Source organism: Limanda limanda, chromosome 6, assembly GCF_963576545.1.
Source record: "Limanda limanda chromosome 6, fLimLim1.1, whole genome shotgun sequence".
In the NCBI taxonomy this organism is placed as follows: domain Eukaryota; kingdom Metazoa; phylum Chordata; class Actinopteri; order Pleuronectiformes; family Pleuronectidae; genus Limanda; species Limanda limanda.
In genome coordinates, this window is record NC_083641.1 from 953,736 (window position 1) to 975,959 (window position 22,224).

The 22,224-nt window shown below is 39.3% G+C and overlaps 3 protein-coding genes across 4 annotated transcripts; 2 read left to right on the top strand and 1 right to left on the bottom strand.

Moving 5' to 3' along the window:
* The first annotated feature begins 348 nt into the window (after positions 1-348).
* xaf1 (XIAP associated factor 1) lies at positions 349-3,650 on the top strand. Its single transcript, XM_061072950.1, has 7 exons — positions 349-471; positions 1,205-1,340; positions 1,417-1,473; positions 1,802-2,027; positions 2,141-2,202; positions 2,441-2,713; positions 2,802-3,650. Exons 1-7 carry the CDS (start codon positions 434-436, stop codon positions 2,832-2,834), a joined length of 825 nt encoding a protein of 274 aa, XP_060928933.1. The 5' UTR covers positions 349-433; the 3' UTR covers positions 2,835-3,650.
* A 1,667-nt stretch (positions 3,651-5,317) lies between these two features.
* tekt1 (tektin 1) lies at positions 5,318-8,733 on the top strand. Its single transcript, XM_061073404.1, has 7 exons — positions 5,318-5,477; positions 5,562-5,727; positions 6,272-6,400; positions 6,557-6,703; positions 6,879-7,104; positions 8,081-8,277; positions 8,574-8,733. Exons 1-7 carry the CDS (start codon positions 5,318-5,320, stop codon positions 8,731-8,733), a joined length of 1,185 nt encoding a protein of 394 aa, XP_060929387.1.
* Positions 8,734-9,338: 605 nt separating this feature from the next.
* On the bottom strand, positions 9,339-22,142 carry inpp5ka (inositol polyphosphate-5-phosphatase Ka). 2 transcript variants are annotated; one of them, XM_061072935.1, is made up of 13 exons: positions 22,026-22,142; positions 21,601-21,702; positions 18,662-18,766; positions 18,334-18,442; positions 17,998-18,114; positions 16,481-16,656; positions 16,279-16,390; positions 16,055-16,164; positions 14,145-14,370; positions 12,868-13,005; positions 12,699-12,782; positions 12,518-12,622; positions 9,339-12,424 (listed from the first exon to the last, which is right to left on the bottom strand). In XM_061072935.1, the coding sequence occupies exons 2-13, from the start codon at positions 21,651-21,653 to the stop codon at positions 12,344-12,346; spliced, it is 1,416 nt and encodes a 471-aa protein (XP_060928918.1). In that variant the 5' UTR covers positions 21,654-21,702; positions 22,026-22,142; the 3' UTR covers positions 9,339-12,343. The 2 variants fall into 2 exon arrangements, with proteins under 2 accessions (XP_060928918.1, XP_060928917.1); XM_061072934.1 differs by lacking the exons at positions 21,601-21,702; positions 22,026-22,142 and adding an exon at positions 19,267-19,508.
* Between the last annotated feature and the right edge of the window lie 82 nt (positions 22,143-22,224).

Below are 22,224 nucleotides of genomic sequence, written 5' to 3' on the forward strand. Positions count from 1 at the left end.
GAAATTTGTGTCTCGTTTCCTCGTTGGTAGAGTGGGATTGTAGAAATTGCCACGACACTTTTCGTACGCTCTGCATATATTTACAGAAAGCTCTTTTTATTCATAACCCAAATCCATAGCTCCAAGCCATCCATTTTTTTCCATCTTTGTAAACAAGTGTCCTTTTTGTAACTTCTCCAAATCTGATCGTCTGAGCTGTTTTTTTTAAGTTCTGCCGAAGTCACAGGTAAACTCACAGTGAACTGCACAATTGAAACCATAGTAAGGACGTTTAGCGACCCCCTGTGGTAGATGCGTGAAACAACAGCAGTCTGTGGAACAGATTATTTCACTTTCTGTTTTGTTTCGGTTGAACACGCAGAACGAAACTCCAGCTCCTGCTGTGGATCTTGAAGTGTTTGTGTCGGTGGATAACAGGAGGAAAAGCGCCTCCATGGACAACGCGGGCGTAACACGCACCTGCGGCCTGTGGTGAGAGTTCACTTCAGATTTCATACCAAAAGAAAATTCAAAATCTCTGTGTTTGGGGACGTTTTAGCAGTGGTTGGGGTCAAAGCTCGGTTTATGAGTGCTCACAAACTCCTGCTCGAGTGTCATGTTAAAACGTTGAGGGTTAGGGTTAGGGTTAGGGTTATAACTTATAACGTAAGAAATTGAGCGGAGTAGTGTAAATCCCAACAGTTTGCATGTGAAGATCTGATCTACAAAGAAATACAAAGTGTTTTAATGGAGTTTACCATACATGTTTCCATAAGAAAGCATCAAGGATCATGCTCAGTGTCCTTTCACTTTCAGATTACCTCTTATCTAACTTGAATTTGTCAAGCAGTTTAGTTTTGACCACAGTGGACATATAAATATATAAATCGAATAAAACATCTTATCGGAGCCATACAATGTGACCCATTATTTCAGTATTTCATACAGGTCCTGAAACACAGATGGAAAAAAATAATGCTGAGAAACAGAACGATTGTCCCCTGAATTATGTTGTGTTTTGTGACCCTCAGCAACTGTGACTTCTTAATCCCTTTTGTGATTGAATCCTGTAGACGTAGGTTTAAGAGTAAATTTATTATCCTCTTTTCACTGGGAAAAGCAAAACCTTATTCCTTATATTGTTTTAGGTAAACCACTTCCTTTAAGTGCTATATGTTTTGTTTAAATACAATTTGCCCATTGACATTCTCCTACTTTCTTCAAGCCACAAAAAGGTTGCAGAGGCCAACTTCGCTCTGCACGAGACGCACTGCAGTCGCTTCTTATGTCTCTGTCCTGACTGTGATGAGGCAGTTCCTCGACAGCAACTGAACCAACACAGAGAGGAAGAGCACACTCCGGTACACACACACAATCACACACAGACACAGACAAGGGTACACTACACTGTAGGTTTACAGCTCTGTTTGTTTGCAGACGAGATGCCCCAAGTGTAACCAAAAGATGGAGCGTTGTCGCCTCAAGGATCACGAGGTGAGTCGGTTGTTACTGCAAGCTGGACATAGGGAGTAGTATACTGTTGCACATAATTATTTGTCCTGTCCCTGTTTGTCGTCAGCCCCACTCCAATAATGTAACAGAAGTGTCTTTTAGCAGAAAGTCAACACTACAAAGATTTCTATGTTTACTGGGCAGAGAGAGTGTGAAGAAAGATGGATTGTGTTGCATTATGGGAAAAAGTAGGATGCAATGTTTTTTTTTGTTTAGGACACACTAGTGATTAAATACAGGATGTATCTGGATGTTTTTTGATCTATTCAAGATTGTTATTCGCCTGACTCAGCTCTTCCCTGTCCCCCAGTCTGATGAGTGTGTTGAGCGCCTGCAGGCCTGTCAGTTCTGTGATCTGGAGTTGCCGTGGAAGCAGCTGGAAGAACATTGTCTGGCGTGTGGGAGTCGCACCGAGCTCTGCTTGGACTGCAGCCGCTACGTCAGACTGAGGGACCAGCCAGAGCACGCCTTGACCTGCCCGGCTGCTGACAATGATGCAAGTCCTCCTCAAACGGCCAGCACTCCAACAAACATGAGTAAGGGGATGAAGGGTTCGGCCCAGATTTACAGCCGCAATATTGTTTAAACATTTCAAAAAGCCACCATCTCTTGTAATTAACTCTTGCTCATTTTCTCACAACTGCAAAAGTAACATTTACCTGCAGCGGATGCATGGGATTTTTTTCTGCTGAGGACATAGGGAAACATGAGGTACAAGCTCTTTTCTTCTTAGCATTTCTCTTGTAAATTATGGGCACAGTTCTTCAAGCTTAACATAGGTACATAGGTTATGTGGTATATGAAAAAAACTTCAAAATTATGAAATCCTGTAAGAATGAGTGGGAATTATCCAATACATTTGAAGTAAATGGTGACCTATACTTCATACGTTATAAAACACAGGTAATGCCGTTGAAATAATACTTTTGTCTGTATTTCCACAAACCAGCTAGCGTGTGTCTCAGCGTCCGGGTGGGACTACTCTGGAATGGAAAAGAAGAAGCATCAAAAGGAGGAAGAGAGGGAGGATGATGAGGATAAAGATGAGGAAGAGGAGTTCCCTGGGCAGGTGACCATTCCTCAGCTAAGCAGCATCTATAAGGCGGCCTCCCTGTCAAACACACCCCACAATGGTACCTTGGGTGAAGGAGATCAAGACCAGATCAAGATCTGTCCCCACTGTCATCTGGCCCTGCCTCTCTTAATACTGCGCAGGCATCAGGTAACATATTTGCATCACACACGATTTGCGTAAACATTTCTATGAAGTTCAAATAATAAGAGGCGTTCCCTCCTCTCTGTGTTTTCAGGCAAAGTGCCATATCTACTATCACCTGAAATAAAGAGGGAAGAAGAAATGGATGTGCTGCCTCCGACATCTTTGATCAATATGTCAGTAGCAAAAGATTGTTTGTATTGTTGAAATGTAAATTTATGAATGGGCTACATTTGATGTATTTATGTGTAAATCAATCAATAAAGGATTACATTTAGTTTTTATTTTAGTTGACCTTTAGCTTTATTTAGAGACTGCATTGAGAGATGGTTCAGAATGGAATGATCTGAACTTCACACTGTGGAGAGTATTTTCTGTTAAATGCAAATACAGCTGATGATCTGTAAAGCTAACTGCCTCTGTCCAAACCACTAACTAAAATGTTTTGAGCTAGAAACAATGACTCAAGTTGAGTCATTGTGTTTGAGGTCCACCTCTTAGTAGTATTCATGTCATTTAGAATAAGAGGCATCTGATTAAGCTTCTCTAGCTGAAGTTATTGGCATAATGTTTTATGATTTGAGGTTACATTGTAAACCTCTGCCAAGAAGGTTATGTTTTTGTCTGCATTTGTTTGTCTAGCTGTTAGTTTGTAGGATCACACAAAAACTACATGAAACTTGGTGGAGGGACGGGTTATGGGACGAGGAAGAACTCATTCAATTCTGGGGCTCTGGGATCCAGGAACGTTTGTTTTTACTTAATTTTATTATTGTGGAAATCTTTTAACATTTTCTTTGATTTCAAGGATAATAGTTTATGAATCATGATACAAAGAATCAGACATATTTAATAGACTGATATTTACGAGTGATCCCTTTGAAAAGTTGTTTTTGTTATTATTATTATCATTATGACAAAATTAAAATCATTTACAAACAAATCATTTCATGCTCCACTGTGCATGCGTGTAATTCATCATTTTGCCGCCTTTGTGTGTGTGTGTGTGTGTGTGTGTGTGTGTGTGTGTGTGTGTGTGTGTGTGTGTGTGTGCGTGTGTGTGTGGATGACGTCAGCTCCGGTAAAATCGACCCGTGTCCGTCTATGACATGTTGTTGCCATAGTAACCATCTGTGTTGTTCTACGGGCACTCAGAGCAGAGGAGGATAAAACGGTTTGATTTTGTACGTGTTTTTAAGCCTCACGGAACAAGGTAGGTCTTTGGTGGATGAAGATACAGGTTTGTTTCTGTAATGCTAGTAGCTAATAGCTAGAAAACACACGTTTCTGACCAACAGCTCAACAGACCCATGTTGTGTACCCTTTGATACAAAATGGGTCAAAAGTGACCCGGCACAGTTTTTATTTTCTATATCTCTTTCCAGTGAATACATTTATTTCATCATTTAATATTCTAAGAGTTCATCAAATATTTGTTTTCGATTACCACAAATACTTATTTTCCTTTATCCTTTCTTACTTTCTAAACAGACATGTTTTTACATAACTTTTACAAAAAATGACCCATACAGTATGTATTCACCAAGGAAAACCTGTCACTTCACACAGCTGCTTTTGTCCCTCCGATGCATGAAACTCTTATTTTACATCCATTACAAGTGAGAAAGAGAAATATGAACAATACTAACTAGGTTTTAGCTAGCTAGCTTCTTACTATATATACTTAATGGATTGAATGATTGAGATTTTTATTTATCCAGAGTGTAAATATGGCCGGTCGCGATCATTCCAGATTCAAGGCTGAAATGGTCATAAAGATTCTGCATGAAGAAAAGGATGAGGAAAATGAGGAGGAAATTCTTGGTCTTGATTCTGAGTCTGAAGTCTCTGATGTTGATGACCCAGACTATGGTCCACAGGATCAAGCTGGAAATGTGGGTGTGTCTTGGAATCCAACTCTAATGAATGGAGGAGGTTCATGTCATATAATCTAGAATTGTGTATGGCATTAAAGGAGCCTTCTTCATTTAGGAGGGCGATACCATAGAGCGATACCACGACCCACAAGAGAAGGCTCCTTTGATTACATAGAATAATAAGCTATAAAGGAATATAACAAAGAAACACAGAGCCATGCATGAAATAACACAGGAAATGAATATTGGTCATTTTTTACCTATGTTGTACATTAGAAGGTGTTGGCATAGCTTGTGTATCAAAGGGTTAAGTCAAGTTAGTGCTCACTGTGTGTGTTTGTTAACGGTTGGAAGCTAGCAACAGTAAGTTTATATATGTTTATTGGAAGAACTCATAAAGCCCGTTGTTTTTTTAAAATCAAACATTTCATATCATTAAGGAAAAACAGTTTCTTGGCTGATATTCATCCACTTTAAAGGAAATTACTTAAGCAGTACTTTCCTATGAATCTTGAATGATAAACATCTTTCACTTAAATAGACATTTTGGGAATTTGGCTGTATTTGTTATTATTATCATCATTGCAAAATAATTTCCAATTTACGTTGTTTGAAGTTTGAAAGTGTGTTAACTTACAACCTGCTTTAGCAGAATTACATTATTTTGTACAAATTTGATGAAAATTCATACTAATATTTTGTGGTGAATGCAGGAGTTAAAACTACAGCAACAATGGACCAAAGCACTCCTCAGCAAACAGCTCCACCTGATCTCAAGAGTATTGAGGGCACGAGGAAGCAGTCAGAGGTCTTCAGTGGAGAATGTATGAGGCTGATCCAAGAGACTCATAAGTCATCTAAACGCATGCATCATAATGACAACATACAACTTGGTGAGTAGGCGACAATGTCTGTGACTAGTGAGGAGGGGTTGATGTTCAGGCTTTATTGCAACACTTTATTCATCTGCTTCTCAGATCAGAGGGTCAAAGACATCCAGTTCCTGAAGAAGGAGTTGGAGCTGAAGTTGGAGGAGATCATTGAGGAGATTGACACCCTAACAGCGTTCCAGAGCAGAGTGGTGAAGGCGCTGGAGGCCTGCAAGGAGCCTCTGAGGGTCACTACTCTCTGTCTGGAGGAGAGGTGAGGCTGGAAGATGATGGACTAAAGAGGATATTGATTAGCCAGAGGAACATTTAACTGCAATGAAGTGATGTAAAAGAAAATACTGATGCACTTGAGTATTAGGATGTGAAATTTCGCAAGAACACTATTGATTTTGAATTGATAATTTACAGTCAAATACTCTTAGCAGACTGGTTCAATTTGCATTGTCTTTAAACCCCCAACCACTAGATAGCAGTGTTGACTTTTGTTTTCATATGACAGTTTTCCATCCATCCATTCTCTGTACAGCTTGTCCTTCATGGGTAACAAGGGGGAGCTGGGGCAGGTCCCGACCACAGATCCCAGCTCACATTGTATGAGAAGTCTATCAGAGAACCAGTTTTCCTCAAATTACAATTATAAAAAAAGCAATTTGTCCAACAGCAGAATCAGGGCGACAACATCAGCAAATAAAGTTTGAATCTGAAGATTGAGATGATTTGTGCAACTTTTTCCGGTGCAGCAGCAGGATGGATATGCAGGTGATAAAAGCCTTATTAATGTATTCTGTTTCCTGCAGGAAGCACCGTCCTTCCACTGAGACCCGGCAGGATGAGGTGACCAGAGAGCTGCAGAAGGAGGGGGATGCTGCAGAGGGGGCGGCTACCCTCCTGCAGCGTGTAGTGGAGCAGATATCTGAGCAGATTCGGTAAGAGGGATGGACGAGGTGTGACTGTGTGGACTCAAATGTATACAAAGCCTTTTGATTTTTGATGTTTATTGTCTTGAAAACCAGCAAGAATTTCAAATCCCTGGCTAGAGTTGACTGTAAAATCAAGACAGAACATGTTGTTGTGTGTTCCAGACTGAACCAATCTGCCAAGTACCATTTAGAGGAAGATCTGAAGGAAAAGTATAAGGCTCAGTGCATCGACCACACCTGCACCCTCATGACCATCAATTCCATCAAAATACAGCTGGATTCCAAAAAAATCAACAGTAATTCGCCGAGGTGAGCTCCGACGATCTTTACCCTGTGAAGCTGAAAATATTTGGAGGATTTTAAATCATTGTCTGGTCTCTCATATTCCCCTAAACATTTCCACACTCTGCAAATGCACAAAATGAAATGTACTGTACGTTCCAGGTCTTCAAAGGTGTCGTTTTTACATGTCTCCGTCTCTCAGTTCGGCAGTGACTCCCCAGCAGTGGGAGAGCACCTCAGAGATGAACATAGCCAAAGCGGAGCGGCAGAAGACCAACTCGCTGTCACTACGGGCCTTCGCGGAGTCTGTCCTGGACCAGACGGCTGCTGACATGCAGAAGCAGGTCCAGGCTACAAAAATAGCCTTTCAGTTGAACGTCAATCAAATCAAGTCTACCAAGAACCAGATGGAGAGTCAACTGAACAAGGTAAAGGGAAGAGCAGAGCAGAGGAGGGGTGTGGTGTATATTTGGCAGAGAGAGCGAGTGAGGTGAGTGAGAGGAAACAAATTCAGGCAGAAGTCGTCAGATGTTATAATTATAATTAGAGTTTAGTAAAAATGGTTTGATTTATCATTTCAAAATCCTGTTTTAATTTTAAAAAAATGACACTTCTGGATTGACTGGTGGAAAATAAAGTGATAGATTATTTTCCTAGGGAAAAATTGAATTTAACAGGAATCACAGTGGAGTTGATACTTTAAGAGACATGAAGTTTCATTTTTATTATTATAAAATGATCACTAAACATTATATAAGGTTATTGTTTTGTGACATGCCATGATACTGCATGCACAAAATGTTTATTTGTGGCTTAAACTATTTAAAGCGGTTCCTGGTGTCAAAAAACAACTTAATAACACAAGTAGGTTGATGTAATAAATCAGAAAGCTGACCCAATAATTACAGTTACACACATTTAAGTGTCCTAACGTAGCCACTATAAACTACTGGATACACCCCGTCGCCGTATGTATTGTGGCTAATGAATTACATTTTTTTTCAAAAATCATTTAATCAGACCAAAGTAAGACAGTATTTTAGTGTCAATAGTCAGTTCATAGTTTATAACTAGTGGATGTAAAAATCATCAGGCTGTGTTGTTACAACCTAATAACAACAAACCCTTTGTGGTTATAGTCTCTTAGTTATATTGTATGATAAAAGAGTAAAGGTAAAATATATTTATTAAAGATAGAAATATAATGTGCATTACAAATACATTGTTGTTTGTTTTATTTCATTTTATTTGCTCAATAATTTGTTTGTACTATTTTTTCATTTGTTCAATGGTTTGGTCCTGTTTTGTGTCGAGGTAGCAGTAGCTTGATATAAACTTTGTGCTTAATGTATCAGTAAGTGTAAACACTGGTTGACCCTGGTGTCAAATGTCCATCCTCTCTAGATTCTGTCTGAGTTTTCCAGCGTTCAGAAGATCCGAGAGGATCTCCAGGTGGCCATCACACAGAAGGAAGAGTTCCTGAGTCTGGCCCAGGCCCGGATGGATTTGCGTCACCAGAGGCCTGACAGAGAGCGATGTCACGATCCGGCACAGATGCAGCTCCTCACTGAGGTCCAGCAGCTCAAAGCCCACATCAGCAAGTAAGAGCTTGCACATCCAAGTCTAATGTGAAGAGAAGATGCATTCAAAACAAGTGAAAAGATGCCTGTGGGGATACACAGATGGTGTAGCTGCTAATTTAAAGAAATCTAGTAATAATAAAAATAGGAATAAATTAGGCATCATGACTAGAAATATAAAACCAAAGAAATATTGATTACCTGATATTTACTTGATACCATATTTTTGATGCTGTGTCAACACTTGCTCCCCTTCTCATATACGCTTGTGTCTTGTTAAGAGATCTAACCAAGTCTCTGTATCTCTCCAACTTCAGACTGGGTGAGGCAGTGGCCCGGTCAGAGGAGGCGCAGTGTGCTCTGGTTCGCTGCCAGCGCGAGTTGCAGGATCACATCAACATGAAGGCTACCTCTCTCTACGTGGATGAGGTCATCTGCGTCCAGCACAGGGAGTCCATTGTCATACACAACTTCTGAACAGTCAGCAACAGGGGAGCTCTGCACGTGACCGTGGTTGATTTCACAATGCAGCATTTATATGAAATTAAGTTTGAATTTTGTGATATTATATTTGTAGTAGTGGGGTTGAAACAGGGTTGGAAACCGATTTTCTTGATTCATTTTGATTTGATGATTATTCTGGCTCCAATCCTATTAATTAGTTTGTCCCCCTCATTATATATCTCTCTCTCTCTCTCTATAAATACACAATCACAAATCTCATTGGTTGAATTCAAATTGTATCTGCTGTTTGATGTAGTTCATTAAATGAATAAAATATGCCCATATTTAATTTAAAGGTCAAGTATGTCATGTTTAGGTGGATCTATTGGAAAAAATGAAATGTTATAGTCATATTGTCTTCATTAGTGTATTATTATTCCATTTCCTTAGAATGAGCTCTATAAGAGCAGGTCCTCCTCCATGAAGTCCACCATAACGTAGGATCATGGTGGTGCAATATGTTGGACTTATTGCAGCACCATGCAATAATGGTGTAGGAAAATGGTCCATATATATATACAAACAAACATACATACATACATACATACATACATACATACATACAACACACAAAGTAATCATATATAAGTACTTTAATATCTGCCATACATTTGTTTGTTCCGTTACAGTACATTTCGTTTCATCACTACTTGAGAAAATATGTTTCTCTTTAGTTAAAAAAATAAAATAAATAAACAACAGCTAATATAATTCATTCCAGCAAGCCAGTAACATTCAGCAAAAGAGAGCGGAAAGTTCAGAACAGCAATACTAAAAAAAACCAATAGCTCTCCTAACAAGAAAAGGCAAAGAAAACCACGCCGTGTTATGATCAAATAATCAATGTATATTAATGATACACATCGTTTCAAAATTGAGCAGCATAGTAAAGTACAGTAATTGTAAAGCGACAATCATTTCAAAGGCACTTGCTGAATCATGTTTCTCTTAAAACACACACAATTATAATGAGTAAAGCTGTCGGTACTTATTTATTACAATCATCAGTGTAACATATCATGGAGATCTCCATCTGACTGTGATGCCACAACAGTACTTGTGCGGGAGGATTACTATAAATCGGAAGAAATGCTGGTAGGTTAACGAGGCAGCAAGCTGAATATGAGTCATCAGCAATCTTCAAAAAGTCAAAGTTTTGTTTTCTATATCTATGTTTTCAAGTTCTCCAGGAGCAACCACGTTTATTTTACAATACTATGGGGAGAAAATCTAAACTTATGCTTCTTTTCTTATCTTCCTAGAACAGTGCACTCACAAAGCAAAGTAACATACTCTGTTAACCTACAAATATTTCAATTAACAAACATTTAAAACCACAAACCAAAAGGTTCAGCTATCAAAACACAGCAATCATTTCAGAATAGGAAACATATTAAATAAGATAATCTAACTTTTTTTTAAAGGAATTCTTCACTTCCATAAATTTGAATTTCAATTCATTTCCACCCTTAAAAGTTGTTTTCAGTCATTATCTACTACCTAAAACTACGTCAGTCAAATCTCTGAAGTGCGTGGGCTCACCAAACAAAAGTGCCATTTCAGTTTCCTCTCACACTGAAGTGGAGAAGGCCAAGTTTTAACAAAGAGCATAAAATGTCACACACATTTCTCTCTGTGATTCACATGTTTTGTAGAAGATCGGGACATTGGACCCATTTAATCCTCATTCATAAGACTCTGAATCCTGGCAGCTGACAGAGCTACCAGCTCCTGGGTGGTAATGAGATCTGTGATTGAACAACTTTATGTTCAGTGGTTCTACAAACTTCAACAGTTGTAACATTCGCTGGTTATACAGTGACTCGATCCTTTTTTTAAATACAGGATTTCTTTTTGACAATTCTCTCCCATAGATACGTAGCTCTGAGTTCCCCTTCAACAGGAAATCCTTTTTAACCCAAAGCTTTAGAACAGACTCAACTGAACACATGGAAACTTAACCCTAAGCCTAAATTAAGTTAAGATATACTGGTTACGAGAGTGATTCATAGATACCCACCTCTTTATGTTTGCTAATTCAGCAGTGAACAGTTGCTTCAGCAGTGAACCATGCATTTACCTTGTTAGCAATTGTAAACACAAATGGCCAATGGGCTTTGATACCTTTGCATTTCCCTTTTCCTTTTATTCAGTGTAGTAGGTTTGTTCTCAACTTACTTAAACTTCAAACTATTCCTTCAGCCTCATGAAGGCAGCTCTGACAGCATTTGGAGGTTTTCAAACGTTTTCACACTAAGCAGCAGGCCGTAACACATCCTACAACACACTTACCCTACTACCTTTTCATCACATCTAACTCAGAACTCTTCAGTCGAACACAGTGCACCCCCCAAAGACAAAATCAAGTGTGAGATGAGAATGAGTTACCTGTAGGCTACAATTTGATCCGTTTTTTATAACGTGGATTTGTTCACATTTTGGGAAAATAGTACCATCAAAATGTATGCTGAAGTAGATATAACAGTTCTTGTTTGCAATGTACCCATTTAAGTTCAGACAAATATCACTGAATGACAATTGACACTGAAGGAAATATAGAAATGTTATGAGTTTCAGGCAAGTTCTGGAGTTATTAGGAGTGACTTTGAGATGGAATGTAGAGATGATAGAAGGGGAGAGATATTCCAGATATGAATCTGGAAGTAAAAGTCAAAATCTGTGAGTCTAAACTGAACTCTTAGTACACTTACAGGCTGAATGAGCTTTATATTGCAGCCAATGACTTCACATATAAAGATGGACGACAAGACAGTTTTTAAAAAGTGGGAGCCAAAACCTGAAGATTGCCCCATGGTGGCTGGCTGCAGGTTACCAACACACACACCCTTCATGTTAGCAGCTGGGAAATGGACCAAGAAAATAAATGCTCCTTTCTATCATTTTAGGTCGTTCTTATCACACTGACGTGTTTCTTTTCAGATAAGTTCATTAGTTATTTGATGCTATAAAACAGGGTCAAATGTTATGATTGACAGCTGAGATTGATTTACAGTGGTCGGGCAGGTATCAGCATAGCCTTGATAGTGCAGCTACGTTTTTGTAGGCTAACGTTTTTGTACTGTGGGGAGGAAGTAAAGTCAAGTCGCCCATCTCAATAAACAATCATTGGTCTCAGCCTCTGCTGAAGCTCCATCTGTAGATCATTTTTATAAACAGGCCAAATACAAAGGTCAAACTACATTAAGTAACCTGACTCTCTCCTTTCATCTGACATTCACTTTTGTACCAAATTTTAGCCCACAAGATAAAGCTGGCATTTCTTTGCTCCGACTAAAGCCAAATTAAGTCCAAGTTTCCGGTGTAATGTGCCCAGTCGTAGGTTTTCAGTCAGGGCATGAAGGATTAATGTTTTCTCCTTTGTCTTTAGTCAGACCTCAGACTTTAGTTAACCCCTCCAGTAGCATTAGAGAGGCCAGTGGGGCATTTCCTAATGTGCTCTTTCACTGACAGGTGAAGAAGCAGTTATGAAAAACCTTGTCATTGTTCAGGAAATCCAGGCCCAAACTGTTACATCTCTACACTATATCATAGCTATGACTCCTGGAGATCAGTCTCAAACACCTTAACTTGCTACAATTTGGTCTAGTCTGTTAATCTGGTCATGTAGCAAGCCTTCCTCATTGGCTACCTTGGACTCGTGGACCTAAAAGAGAAAGAGGCAGATCACCTTTATGAACAAGACCAGGTACTTTGTTTAAATCAGATGTATACAAATTTTAATACATAATTCACTCACCTTGAATGGTTCACTGATTCCAATGATGCCCCGCAGAGTATTACTGTAGTAGCACAGCACACATTCTCCTCCCTGCACAGGGATTTCCTCTTTACTAACATACACCTACAGAAACAGAGAAACACTCATTAAACTGTGGGAGCTTTCTCGTCTTTTTACTCATTGGTGCACAATCTTCTACCTGTATGACTTCTTCATTGGAAGCCACCTCATCGTCTTTGACCCACGTGTAGGTGATGTAGTCTGTCAAACTGGAGAATCCAACCTGAATGTCATACAAACATTTATGACTCACCTACTGCAATATCACATTTAAGCTGGCATTGGTTACCTGGTGTTATTAAACCGACCTTATAAAGTCCAATCCAGTCCCATGAACTGGAGCAGAATGGCTGCAGAGGGCTGTAAAGGACCATGGCATCAATGTCTGCGCTCCATTCGCCCTCCGCCTGCAGATGCACGAGAGGAGTCTCGTACATCTTCCTCAGCTGGATGAGAGGAGAAATAATCTTCTGTATCAATACAGATTTAGTTTTGATAGTAATTAAGTAAACAAATGAATCTGTGCAAAGCAAGTGTATGTAAATTTCAAGTGGGGGATCTGGAAACAGAATGGCATCGCTAATAATTAGTCAGGAAAAGAAGCAAGAGCAGTTAGACAGTCTGATCAAGAGCATGCCAAGTCACAGCCTCGCAACAGGTGATGGCTACACACATAGAGCCGCTCTGATGTTTATTCAGCAGCTAAACTGTAGGTTTTTGTTAGAGATAAGAATGGAAGCTCTGTTCAGCTCTCATTGCTTTTGTAGCTTTGACCTAAATCTCTTCAGTTTGTTTCACTCCTCTGTGCTATTCACTGATCCGTCTCAGCCCAGTTTGAGCAGTATTCAGTTATTGATGATGATGATGATAATGGTGCAGATCTCAGCAATTACTTTGGTGAGTATAACATCGTTAACAGTAGAAACAATGGCGAAAGATAGTATTAAATTAAAACCCCAGTTGCAATAAAGAGCAATTATCCTTTAAAATCAACTTCTAAGACTGGGAAAACACAATAACAAAGTTTTCATATTGTTAATAAATCACAGACATTACATTCAAAAGGCAAAACATTGAGAGGTCACCTTTGACCACCAAATTCTAAATCAGGTCAAGTGAACTTCGTTAAAATTTTGAGGAAATTCCCTCATGAAATTGAACTGAAATGTTAAATTCACAACACCAAACATGTTATTGTGAGGTTGCTGTGACCTTATCCTTTGACCACCAAAATCAAATCAGTTAATCCCTGAGTCCAAGTGAGGACTCAAAAATGTGAAAAAATTCCCTCAAGGCGCTCTTGAGATTTGTGTTCACAAAAAGGCGACGGATGGATGGACAAACCGAAATCAATATGCTTCGGGCAACTTGCTGTTGTCAGTGCAAATTCTTTTTTGTAAGAGATTGTGGGATTCAGTTAAGAAAAACCATAATATATAGGTTCATGGTAACATAGAGCATATTGTGGACTGCAACAGTGTGACTTATAGATATTTTAAGACATTTTATAGAGGAAAAACACATAGGGATTGTTAATTGTATCTGTGTCATAGTGCAGATAACAGTCAGTGTTACAGTTTCTCACCTCCAGTGTGAAGATGCCAATGACAGGCTTGTGGTCACTAATGATAAACTCCATGTTGCTGGTGTACATGTCCTGCCTGATCCTCAGAGGGTACTCCTCATCCTCCTCCAGCTCCTTGACCTTCTTCACTACCTCCGAGTTGTCATCTTGTTTATCAGACGTAAGGTCTTTGGGACGGAGCCGCCACAGGATTCTGTCTGTCCAGGCAGGTTTTCGTTTCTTTCCACTGGACAGGTGGGCAACACATGACAAATACAACAGAGAGGAAAGGGCTTCAGTCAGGAAACGCATTCAAAGATTTATACTGTTATAATGTCTTACTCCTAAATAATGATGAGACAACTCTTCCCTCCAGGATAGGCTAATTGGAAGAAGAAACTATAGTTTCATAAGTGATAACCTGAAAGCATTCAGTAAATAGACTATATTTTCCACACTAAGCAATACGGACATTACCTATAGTTAGTTTATAGTAACTTTAGTTTAGTATCTTTTTTATAACTATATGCAAGACTAAAGTACTTAAAACAATGTTTTTTGAGTGTTTTTATAGAACTATATGATGTCACAGCTAAGATGACCTTTGACTGTTTGTCTATTGTCTAATTTCACATGGACAATGTGACACTGTTTAAAAAGACTGTATAGACTATACAGTTCATAATGTTATTGAGCATGCACGTTAGCTGTTATAAAGCATCTGTTCTGTTTCAACACTTTTACATAAACAACAGTAGATTAAATGTGGGTTAATGTAGACCACTGATTGCTATTTAAAGGCACACCGTAGAGTGTTTTTAATGAATTAAAAGTTTCCTTTATTTTTGTTTCTCACAAAACTAATTTAGTTAAACCCTTAATAAATATGCTGTATACCTTTTCCACTTCATTTGTTGAGAATTCCTTTTATTTGATAAAAAATGTGTTAAGTTATGCAAACACTCCTTAATCCCCATGAGACGAATTGTTATTTGTGAATGTGGGCTATACAAATAAAACTTTGATTGATTGATTAATCCCAGATTTTTGTGTATTATCATTTCTACCTGTCATCAGTGAAATAGTCTGAACTAGACATAAAGATAATATTGCTACTTGTAGCCACTAGTGGTCATAAACTATACAGGGTAAATTTAACAACAATATCGTCTCCTGAGCTCCTAAATACTGCTTGAGCTCAGACAGTATTCAGTAATATAACAGGTTTTCCAGTCTTTTCTTATCATGGACAACCTGATATTTGACTGAAAAGGCTGTTTGTTTTTTGCTTGTTGTTTCATCTGAGTCACAGATAAAACCCATTCTTGTTAATGTTTAAAAGTCACAACCGATGGCTATACAGTATATAAAGATGGACAATGCTTCTGCACTTCCTCTGGATGTATAAAAAAGAAGTTAACATATCTCACATACAGTAACCTCTATCTTGTGCCTTTGAAGTAATTTTGAGATCATCATCAAACATTGAATTAAAATCTTATCGGAACCACAAGCCCATGAACATACAACAGCATAAGAACTACCTTTAAAAAGTTTTCAGTGTGACCTATACTGCAGGCTACCACTAGGGAGATTCAGATGATTTTTTTTCACTTTTGGCAGCTGTCATTTCGCCCATCTCTATATACTATCTATGGTTCCAGCAAGAAACGAGTATACTCCTTGCATGTTACAAGTTGTGTAAACGCAAAAACTGCAGTAGTGGATTAAAAAAAGGGTTAACCTGAATGGAGATTTGAATAAAAATGGACTTTGTACTCTTACTTAAAGCCAAACCATGTCTTGTAGAGCCTGTGAAGTTGAAAAGAGGTGTAGATGAAACATATACATAAGAACATTTTAAGAAGCAAGTACTTTAGATAGAGGGGATTTTAATCCCCTCCATCTTTGTACATTTATGAGTAACTTGCCTGCTGTCGTAGGTATCAGAGTTCAAGTCAAACTTGTAGGTGGGTTGAAAGTCCAGAGGGCCTTCCTCAAACTCCTGAAGTTTCTGTTCTTTCTTCTTCATCATGATCAACTGCAAAGGACAACACAAACCCAAACACACCATCCATTAAAGCTGGTGTACAACTGAGACCTAAGCCTTTCCACATGAGCTGTAAATCTGGGGAAGATTCTTTAGGTGTCAAACCTGGTCTTTGCTCCACAGCAGGTTGTAGGTTTGATTGTTGATACAGGTGCGGACAAAGTGCATGCCGTGGTCCTGAATTCGGAAGTTGAGATCTCCGAACCAAAAGACCAGACTTAAGATACGATGAGATGAAGCTTCATATTAGCCATAATCAAACATTTTTATGTTAAGTTGAGATTGGTTATTCTATGCAGCTGCTTACTTGTGGTCAGCAATTCTTGGAGTTTTTTTACATGCAAACGTTTGCGTGTCCATGATGTACTCAAACTCATCCACTCTCTCAGTGGCATATTTCATATGAGCAGCCAAATGACAGTTGAGAAAACAGAGCATGTGGCCATAGAAAGACAAACGGATGGAAACACCACCTTTGTTCCCCTGAGAGACAAACAGGCAGAGATTATAAACAGGAAAAAAACACGAGTTCTGTTTAAGTAGCATCACACTTTCTACTTTTAAAGGTCCAGTGTGTAAGATATGGGTCAAATGATCTATTGACAGAAATTTGAATAAAAAATAATCCTAGTGATGTTTTCACTAGTGTGTCTCATCTAAATTGAATAAATTGTGGTTTTCTTTACCTTAAAATAGACCCTTTAGATTCAAATTCAGGTTCTCTTTCATGTTTGGAAGTGGAGTGTGAGGTGAGGGGTATTCAGCTGCAACATGAAACTTCACCATTAGATGTCACTCAATTCTACACACTGAACCTTTAAGAAAGAAGAAATGTACCAGTGTATTTACAACTACGACAAAAAGGAATAACTCTCAATTTATAACAAGTGTAAAAAACAGCACATAAGCTACTTTTGATATTTTCTAAAAATGAAGATTGAATGAATGAATGATTTAAAACATTTACTTCCGTTTCTGTGCTTTGATTTTGAGATATTTTAAACACATATTTTATTGCATTCCCTATTTAAAGAGGAACTGCAAACATTTTACACAACACAGTCTCTTCAAAGGGTTTGAGATTTATGCGTGCATTTGCAAATTATGTGGCAAAAAGGCCTTTGTGGCTCTAGAGGAAGCTTCAAGGGTGAAGTCGGATAAATGGCCTCAAGGGATATCACTTGGGTCAGCATCAATTGAAGCAGCTTTGACGAAGAAAAAAAAAAAACCTGATTAAATGATTAAGTTGCATTTTGGGTAATCTAAACAACAGGCAAGTTGAATTTTGGAGGGAGGGAGAGAGACCAGGAACAGTTGGGTAACTAACCATCATATTTAAGCCGGGTCAGACCAGTTGATATAATGAAAATAAAAAGACATATGGAGAAAGCAGGAGATTGACCAGTCAGAGGTGTTTACAACTGGTAGTGCAACAGGCAGGACTAACTGCAAGTGAGTGGGGGCATTGATGTTGTTTCTAACACTCACAATATGAAAAACTGAAATACAAAAAGAATACCTCTCTATTTCATCCTGAGATATTTGTATTCTTTTTGTTTTGAGTTCCAGTTTTGTGTTTAGAAACAACATCAATGCCCCCACTCAATTGCAGTCAATTCTCTGGACAGTCTCCTGTTGAATTCTCAGATGGGGCTCACTCAGACATTATCCAGTTTTTACCAGGGAGCTGGCAGGAGACACTCTGTAGAATATCAGCAGCCACTGACTCTGACAGTTGCGTTTTCACATACATCCCATGGTTAACTTCGAAGATTACCCGGATTTCAGTGGATATGAAAGCAGCTTGTGTGTGTTTCCATTTACCCAATATCCAAAAATGCCTGTACGTGTGAATGTGGCCTGGATGTCGCTGATGAAAGGGACATGCTGCAGTTTTGAGAAGAACAGCAGCAGCAAACCCTGCATTCTGATAGAAGACACCTGAAACACACACATGGCCACACTGAGAGTAAACTGCAGCAAACTCTCTAAAGTCAGCATTTTATGTAAATCTAGGTGATGGTAACTAATCACATAAAACTAAAATCAAACAGTCTTACTTGCCGAAAAGGAAACAAAAACAAACCATATGTTCCACTATCTGTACAACACTTCTAATATGAGTGCAGGTGTAAGAGGGTGTTATGAGAGGATCTGTACCTTAACGTAATTCCGTGGTGCTAAGATTGACATAAACAGATGACTCCATGGATCATTGAATACAGCATCTGACACGAATCTCAGTGGCCCTGAGTACACCTCCTGCAAACTAACACACACACACACACACACACACACACACACACACACACACACACACACACACACACACACACACACACACACACACAGACACACACACACACACACACACACACACACACACACACACACACACACACACACACACACACACACACATTTAATTGTGAGTCACACTTCTGATACCCAGTTATATAACCAGACATCAGACGCTGTCGTCACCTACCCGATGACGTAGAGGTCCGGGCTTTTTGGGGAGTTCAGATGGAGAAGCAAGGTTACGTCGTCTGGAGGATCAGCTGTGGCCACATTCCACGTCACCATATGAAGCCTGTGGACATATAAGAATCATCAGTAATAGATGGAGAATGCCCAATGTACATTCAAAGAGCTTCATTCAGTGTGACAGTAAGCTAAATGCTCTTACAGTATAAGCACTGTGCTGCAATAACAAGCCACTCAGGCTGCTACAGTTACCACATAATGAGACATGTCATCCTTGTGCCCAAACTCATAGCATCCAGTATACTTCATTTCCCTGCTCTGAAACACATGTTTGACTGGAGGGGTTCACTTAACAAAGATCCAAAGTGTGTTTTGTTGGCCAGTAGTAATAACTCAGTCCATTGAAAAGACAGAAAATCCATGAAAGAATGTGGAAGAGAAATAGCAACAGAAGTTAACCAGAGGAAAGAGGTAGTAACACACACACACACACACACACACACACACACACACACACACACACACACACACACACACACACACACACACTATTGCCACCTCCATCATACAGGAAAGACAAGTGAAGCGGTGACATTGGTTCTCCACCTGAAACGCCCTTTCTTCTGGGTGTTGGCTCTCTTGCCAAAGACGAGGAAGGCATTATCCAGTGTCTTGACCACTTTCTCACGCAGTTCATCTTTGGCGTCCAAGTCATCCACGCAGGTCAACAGCTGGTTGAGCCGATGGCGCAGAACCAGCTTGCTGCCCGACGACTGTGTTGCATCGCTGCAGAGGCTTTCAGATCGGACACGTTGTATGTTGCCTAACAGCTGATTGATTTCATCCATTCTCCCTCAGGAATCGATGTTAAAAATTCCGGAAGCACCACCACTTGCTCCGGAAAAAAAATTCCCAAATCTGATGATTGGAAATAATTCTGTATTGCATGAAAGGAATAAATTGAGCATCAGTCTCCGGTTTTGGTGGCTCCTGTAGAATCAAACCCCTGAGTGAAATGAAGGAAGTCCTGGCTTATGGATTTGGGTGCTCCACATTTGGAGTGATTAGGGAACTGGTTCATTATTTGCACAAGTCTTCTTTGTCTACTTAAAACCACTTCTAATCTCACTGTAAAATGTTTCAACATGAGGCCTATTAATAAATTATGAAACCAACTTGCTGTTTGAACATTAAAACCTCTGTCCCTTTGCAGGCTGCTGAGCACCCTCCTGGATGGCAACACATTGTTTTTTCCTTCAAATCCGCATTAGGTTGGTATTATTGGGCAACGTAATCCACCAGCACAAGTGCATTGTTGGCAAGTCTAATGTTTGTAGACTGGCAGACATAGCACTCTATATGGTATTGCAATAGATTGAAAGTTTGAAAAGTCTTAAACAGGACAGACTCAGACGACAATGATAGAAGCAATGAGAAATCGCAACAGAAAATACTCATGCAAACTATATTCTATAAACTGTATAAATTATGTGCCAAACTTAAATTTTGCATTCAACATCCCTTAATCCCTAAATTACATGGCCATATTTAGGATTCCACCAACAGTCGTTGGGTTGTGTTGTTGCAGATCAAACTAAAGATTAGAATGGCACTCAGTAGAGAGCATACCTTCGCCAAAGCCTGACAGTCCACTAATAAAACCACATTTAATAATGATAAACTTTGTTTATATACAACTTTTTTTTTGAAGAATTTACAAAGTGCTTTAACAGCAAAGCAGTAACAGTAAATATAGGATAAATAACAATCAGCAAGATGCAATGTGACAAGGAGGCCAGACAACCACGTTTAGGGGGTCGGACACAAGGTACTGCTCAAATGAAATGTATCACTATAGAGCTATGTCAGATGAAAACTTGAACACATAAAAGCAATAATATGACAAAAAAATGAACAAAGAAAATAAGAGTGAAAAAGAAAACTGTAAAAACACAGTAAAAACTCAACATCACATCTAAGCAAGTCCATAAAAAATGATTTACAACCAGTGACTGACTGTGTGAGTCTCATCTCCTCAGGTAGGAGATGGGGGTGATGTGATGTTGCCTTTTAAGACCAGTCCGAACATTTAAATTCACTTGATAGATATGTGTATGTGGATCAGTGCCCCTCGACATTTATATGTGGATCTGTACCAAATTATATCCGCTGGCGGCCACTAACACCTGCTAACATCATCTGGTAGTGGGTAACTTAAATTGTGCAGAAGACCTTGAAACGTACAAGGGACAATAACCATAGTGTATTATATAACAAAACAAAAACAAAATATCAGTTCTTTAAACTATTATTAGTTATTATTTCCTGAAAAATCTACCAAAATGTTGAAAAAAATTGAAAGTTAAAGAAAGTGAAAATAAATTCCTGGATCTGCCCCCTGATCCAGATCCACTCCTAAATGCAATGGGTTCTGCTCTGACCCATACTGCATCCTTCCGCCAAGTTATGTGTTAGTCTGTCCCGTGTCTTTAATGTTACCCTGCTCACAAACAACAGACAGACAAACTAAAGCAGACAAAAACATAACTTCCTTAAAAATACTACAATCTACAATCAAGATTACACAATTCAATTAAACTGAACACTGACCAGACACCAGATCACTTATACACCACGAATCATCACATGAATGAGCTTTAAACCCAGTCATTTTACAGCCGTGTCAGTAGAACAACAGTGGTCGTATGACCGAAGTGGAAATGATCTCAGGCCAAGGTCCATTCACAAACATGCCATGTTGACGGTACAGCATATTGACAACATACTGCTGAACTGCACATCAACTTGCACTGTGTTGTCAGGGAACACGTGATCCAAACGAGATCAAGCCATTTACTGTATCTCTTCGTTTACTAATCTATTGGAAGTAAAAGAATACACCTGCAGGTCTGTGTGTGGTTCACATGAGTGCTCACCAACCTGAAGCTGTGTGGGTCGGTGTATCCCCTCTCCGGCTGCTCCTCCTCCTCCATCTTCGTCTCCAAAGCTGGACGACGATGACACAAACCCACACGGTGTCTCCTGCAGCCCGAGCCAAGCACAAACACTGATCAAAGCAATATTACTGCGTTTAGTTCCGTCACACTCAGCTAAGTGTTAGCTAACGATGCTAACAACTTCGCTGGAAACTCTGAGAGCGTGGCCGCTGTCTTGTGCACGCTTGGAATGACAGCGCTCATAACTTCAGCCAAGCTAACTTCGTGAAGCTAAGCTAACATCAACATCACGCCCCGCTGCTGTTAGCTGGTAATGTAAACATTAGCTAAGAGCTACACTGCGCGGCTAACTGAAGCTAGCTTCCTAGCATCAAACAGTCGAGCTAACTGTGTTTCATCTTGTTCTACCTGGATGTGTGAGCTGACTGGTTTCCGCTGTTTATCTGCTTGCTGACCGACGTGTTTTAAACATCGACATAAACAGGTTGTACAGTAGCTTCTCAGAGGATGGAAAGTAAACTGAAGTTGCCCTGCCCCTCATCCGGTAAAAACAAAAGATTCGTCTTCAAAATAAAGTTCCCTGCTTTTAAAATAGCCACTTTTTTCT

Coding starts and splice junctions, on each gene's coding strand:
- xaf1 (XM_061072950.1), top strand. CDS start 434: ATGGACAACGCGGGCGTAACACGCACCTGCGGCCTGTG. Junction 1,341..1,416: donor GAGAGGAAGAGCACACTCCG/GTACACACACAC, acceptor GTTTGTTTGCAG/ACGAGATGCCCCAAGTGTAA. Junction 2,203..2,440: donor AGGACATAGGGAAACATGAG/GTACAAGCTCTT, acceptor TCCACAAACCAG/CTAGCGTGTGTCTCAGCGTC.
- tekt1 (XM_061073404.1), top strand. CDS start 5,318: ATGGACCAAAGCACTCCTCAGCAAACAGCTCCACCTGATCTCAAGAGT. Junction 6,704..6,878: donor ATCAACAGTAATTCGCCGAG/GTGAGCTCCGAC, acceptor TCCGTCTCTCAG/TTCGGCAGTGACTCCCCAGC. Junction 7,105..8,080: donor TGGAGAGTCAACTGAACAAG/GTAAAGGGAAGA, acceptor CATCCTCTCTAG/ATTCTGTCTGAGTTTTCCAG.
- inpp5ka (XM_061072934.1), bottom strand. CDS start 19,508: ATGGATGAAATCAATCAGCTGTTAGGCAACATACAACGTGTCCGATCT. Junction 18,115..18,333: donor CACCACGGAATTACGTTAAG/GTACAGATCCTC, acceptor TGTGTGTTTCAG/GTGTCTTCTATCAGAATGCA. Junction 13,006..14,144: donor TTGGCATCTTCACACTGGAG/GTGAGAAACTGT, acceptor CCTCTCATCCAG/CTGAGGAAGATGTACGAGAC.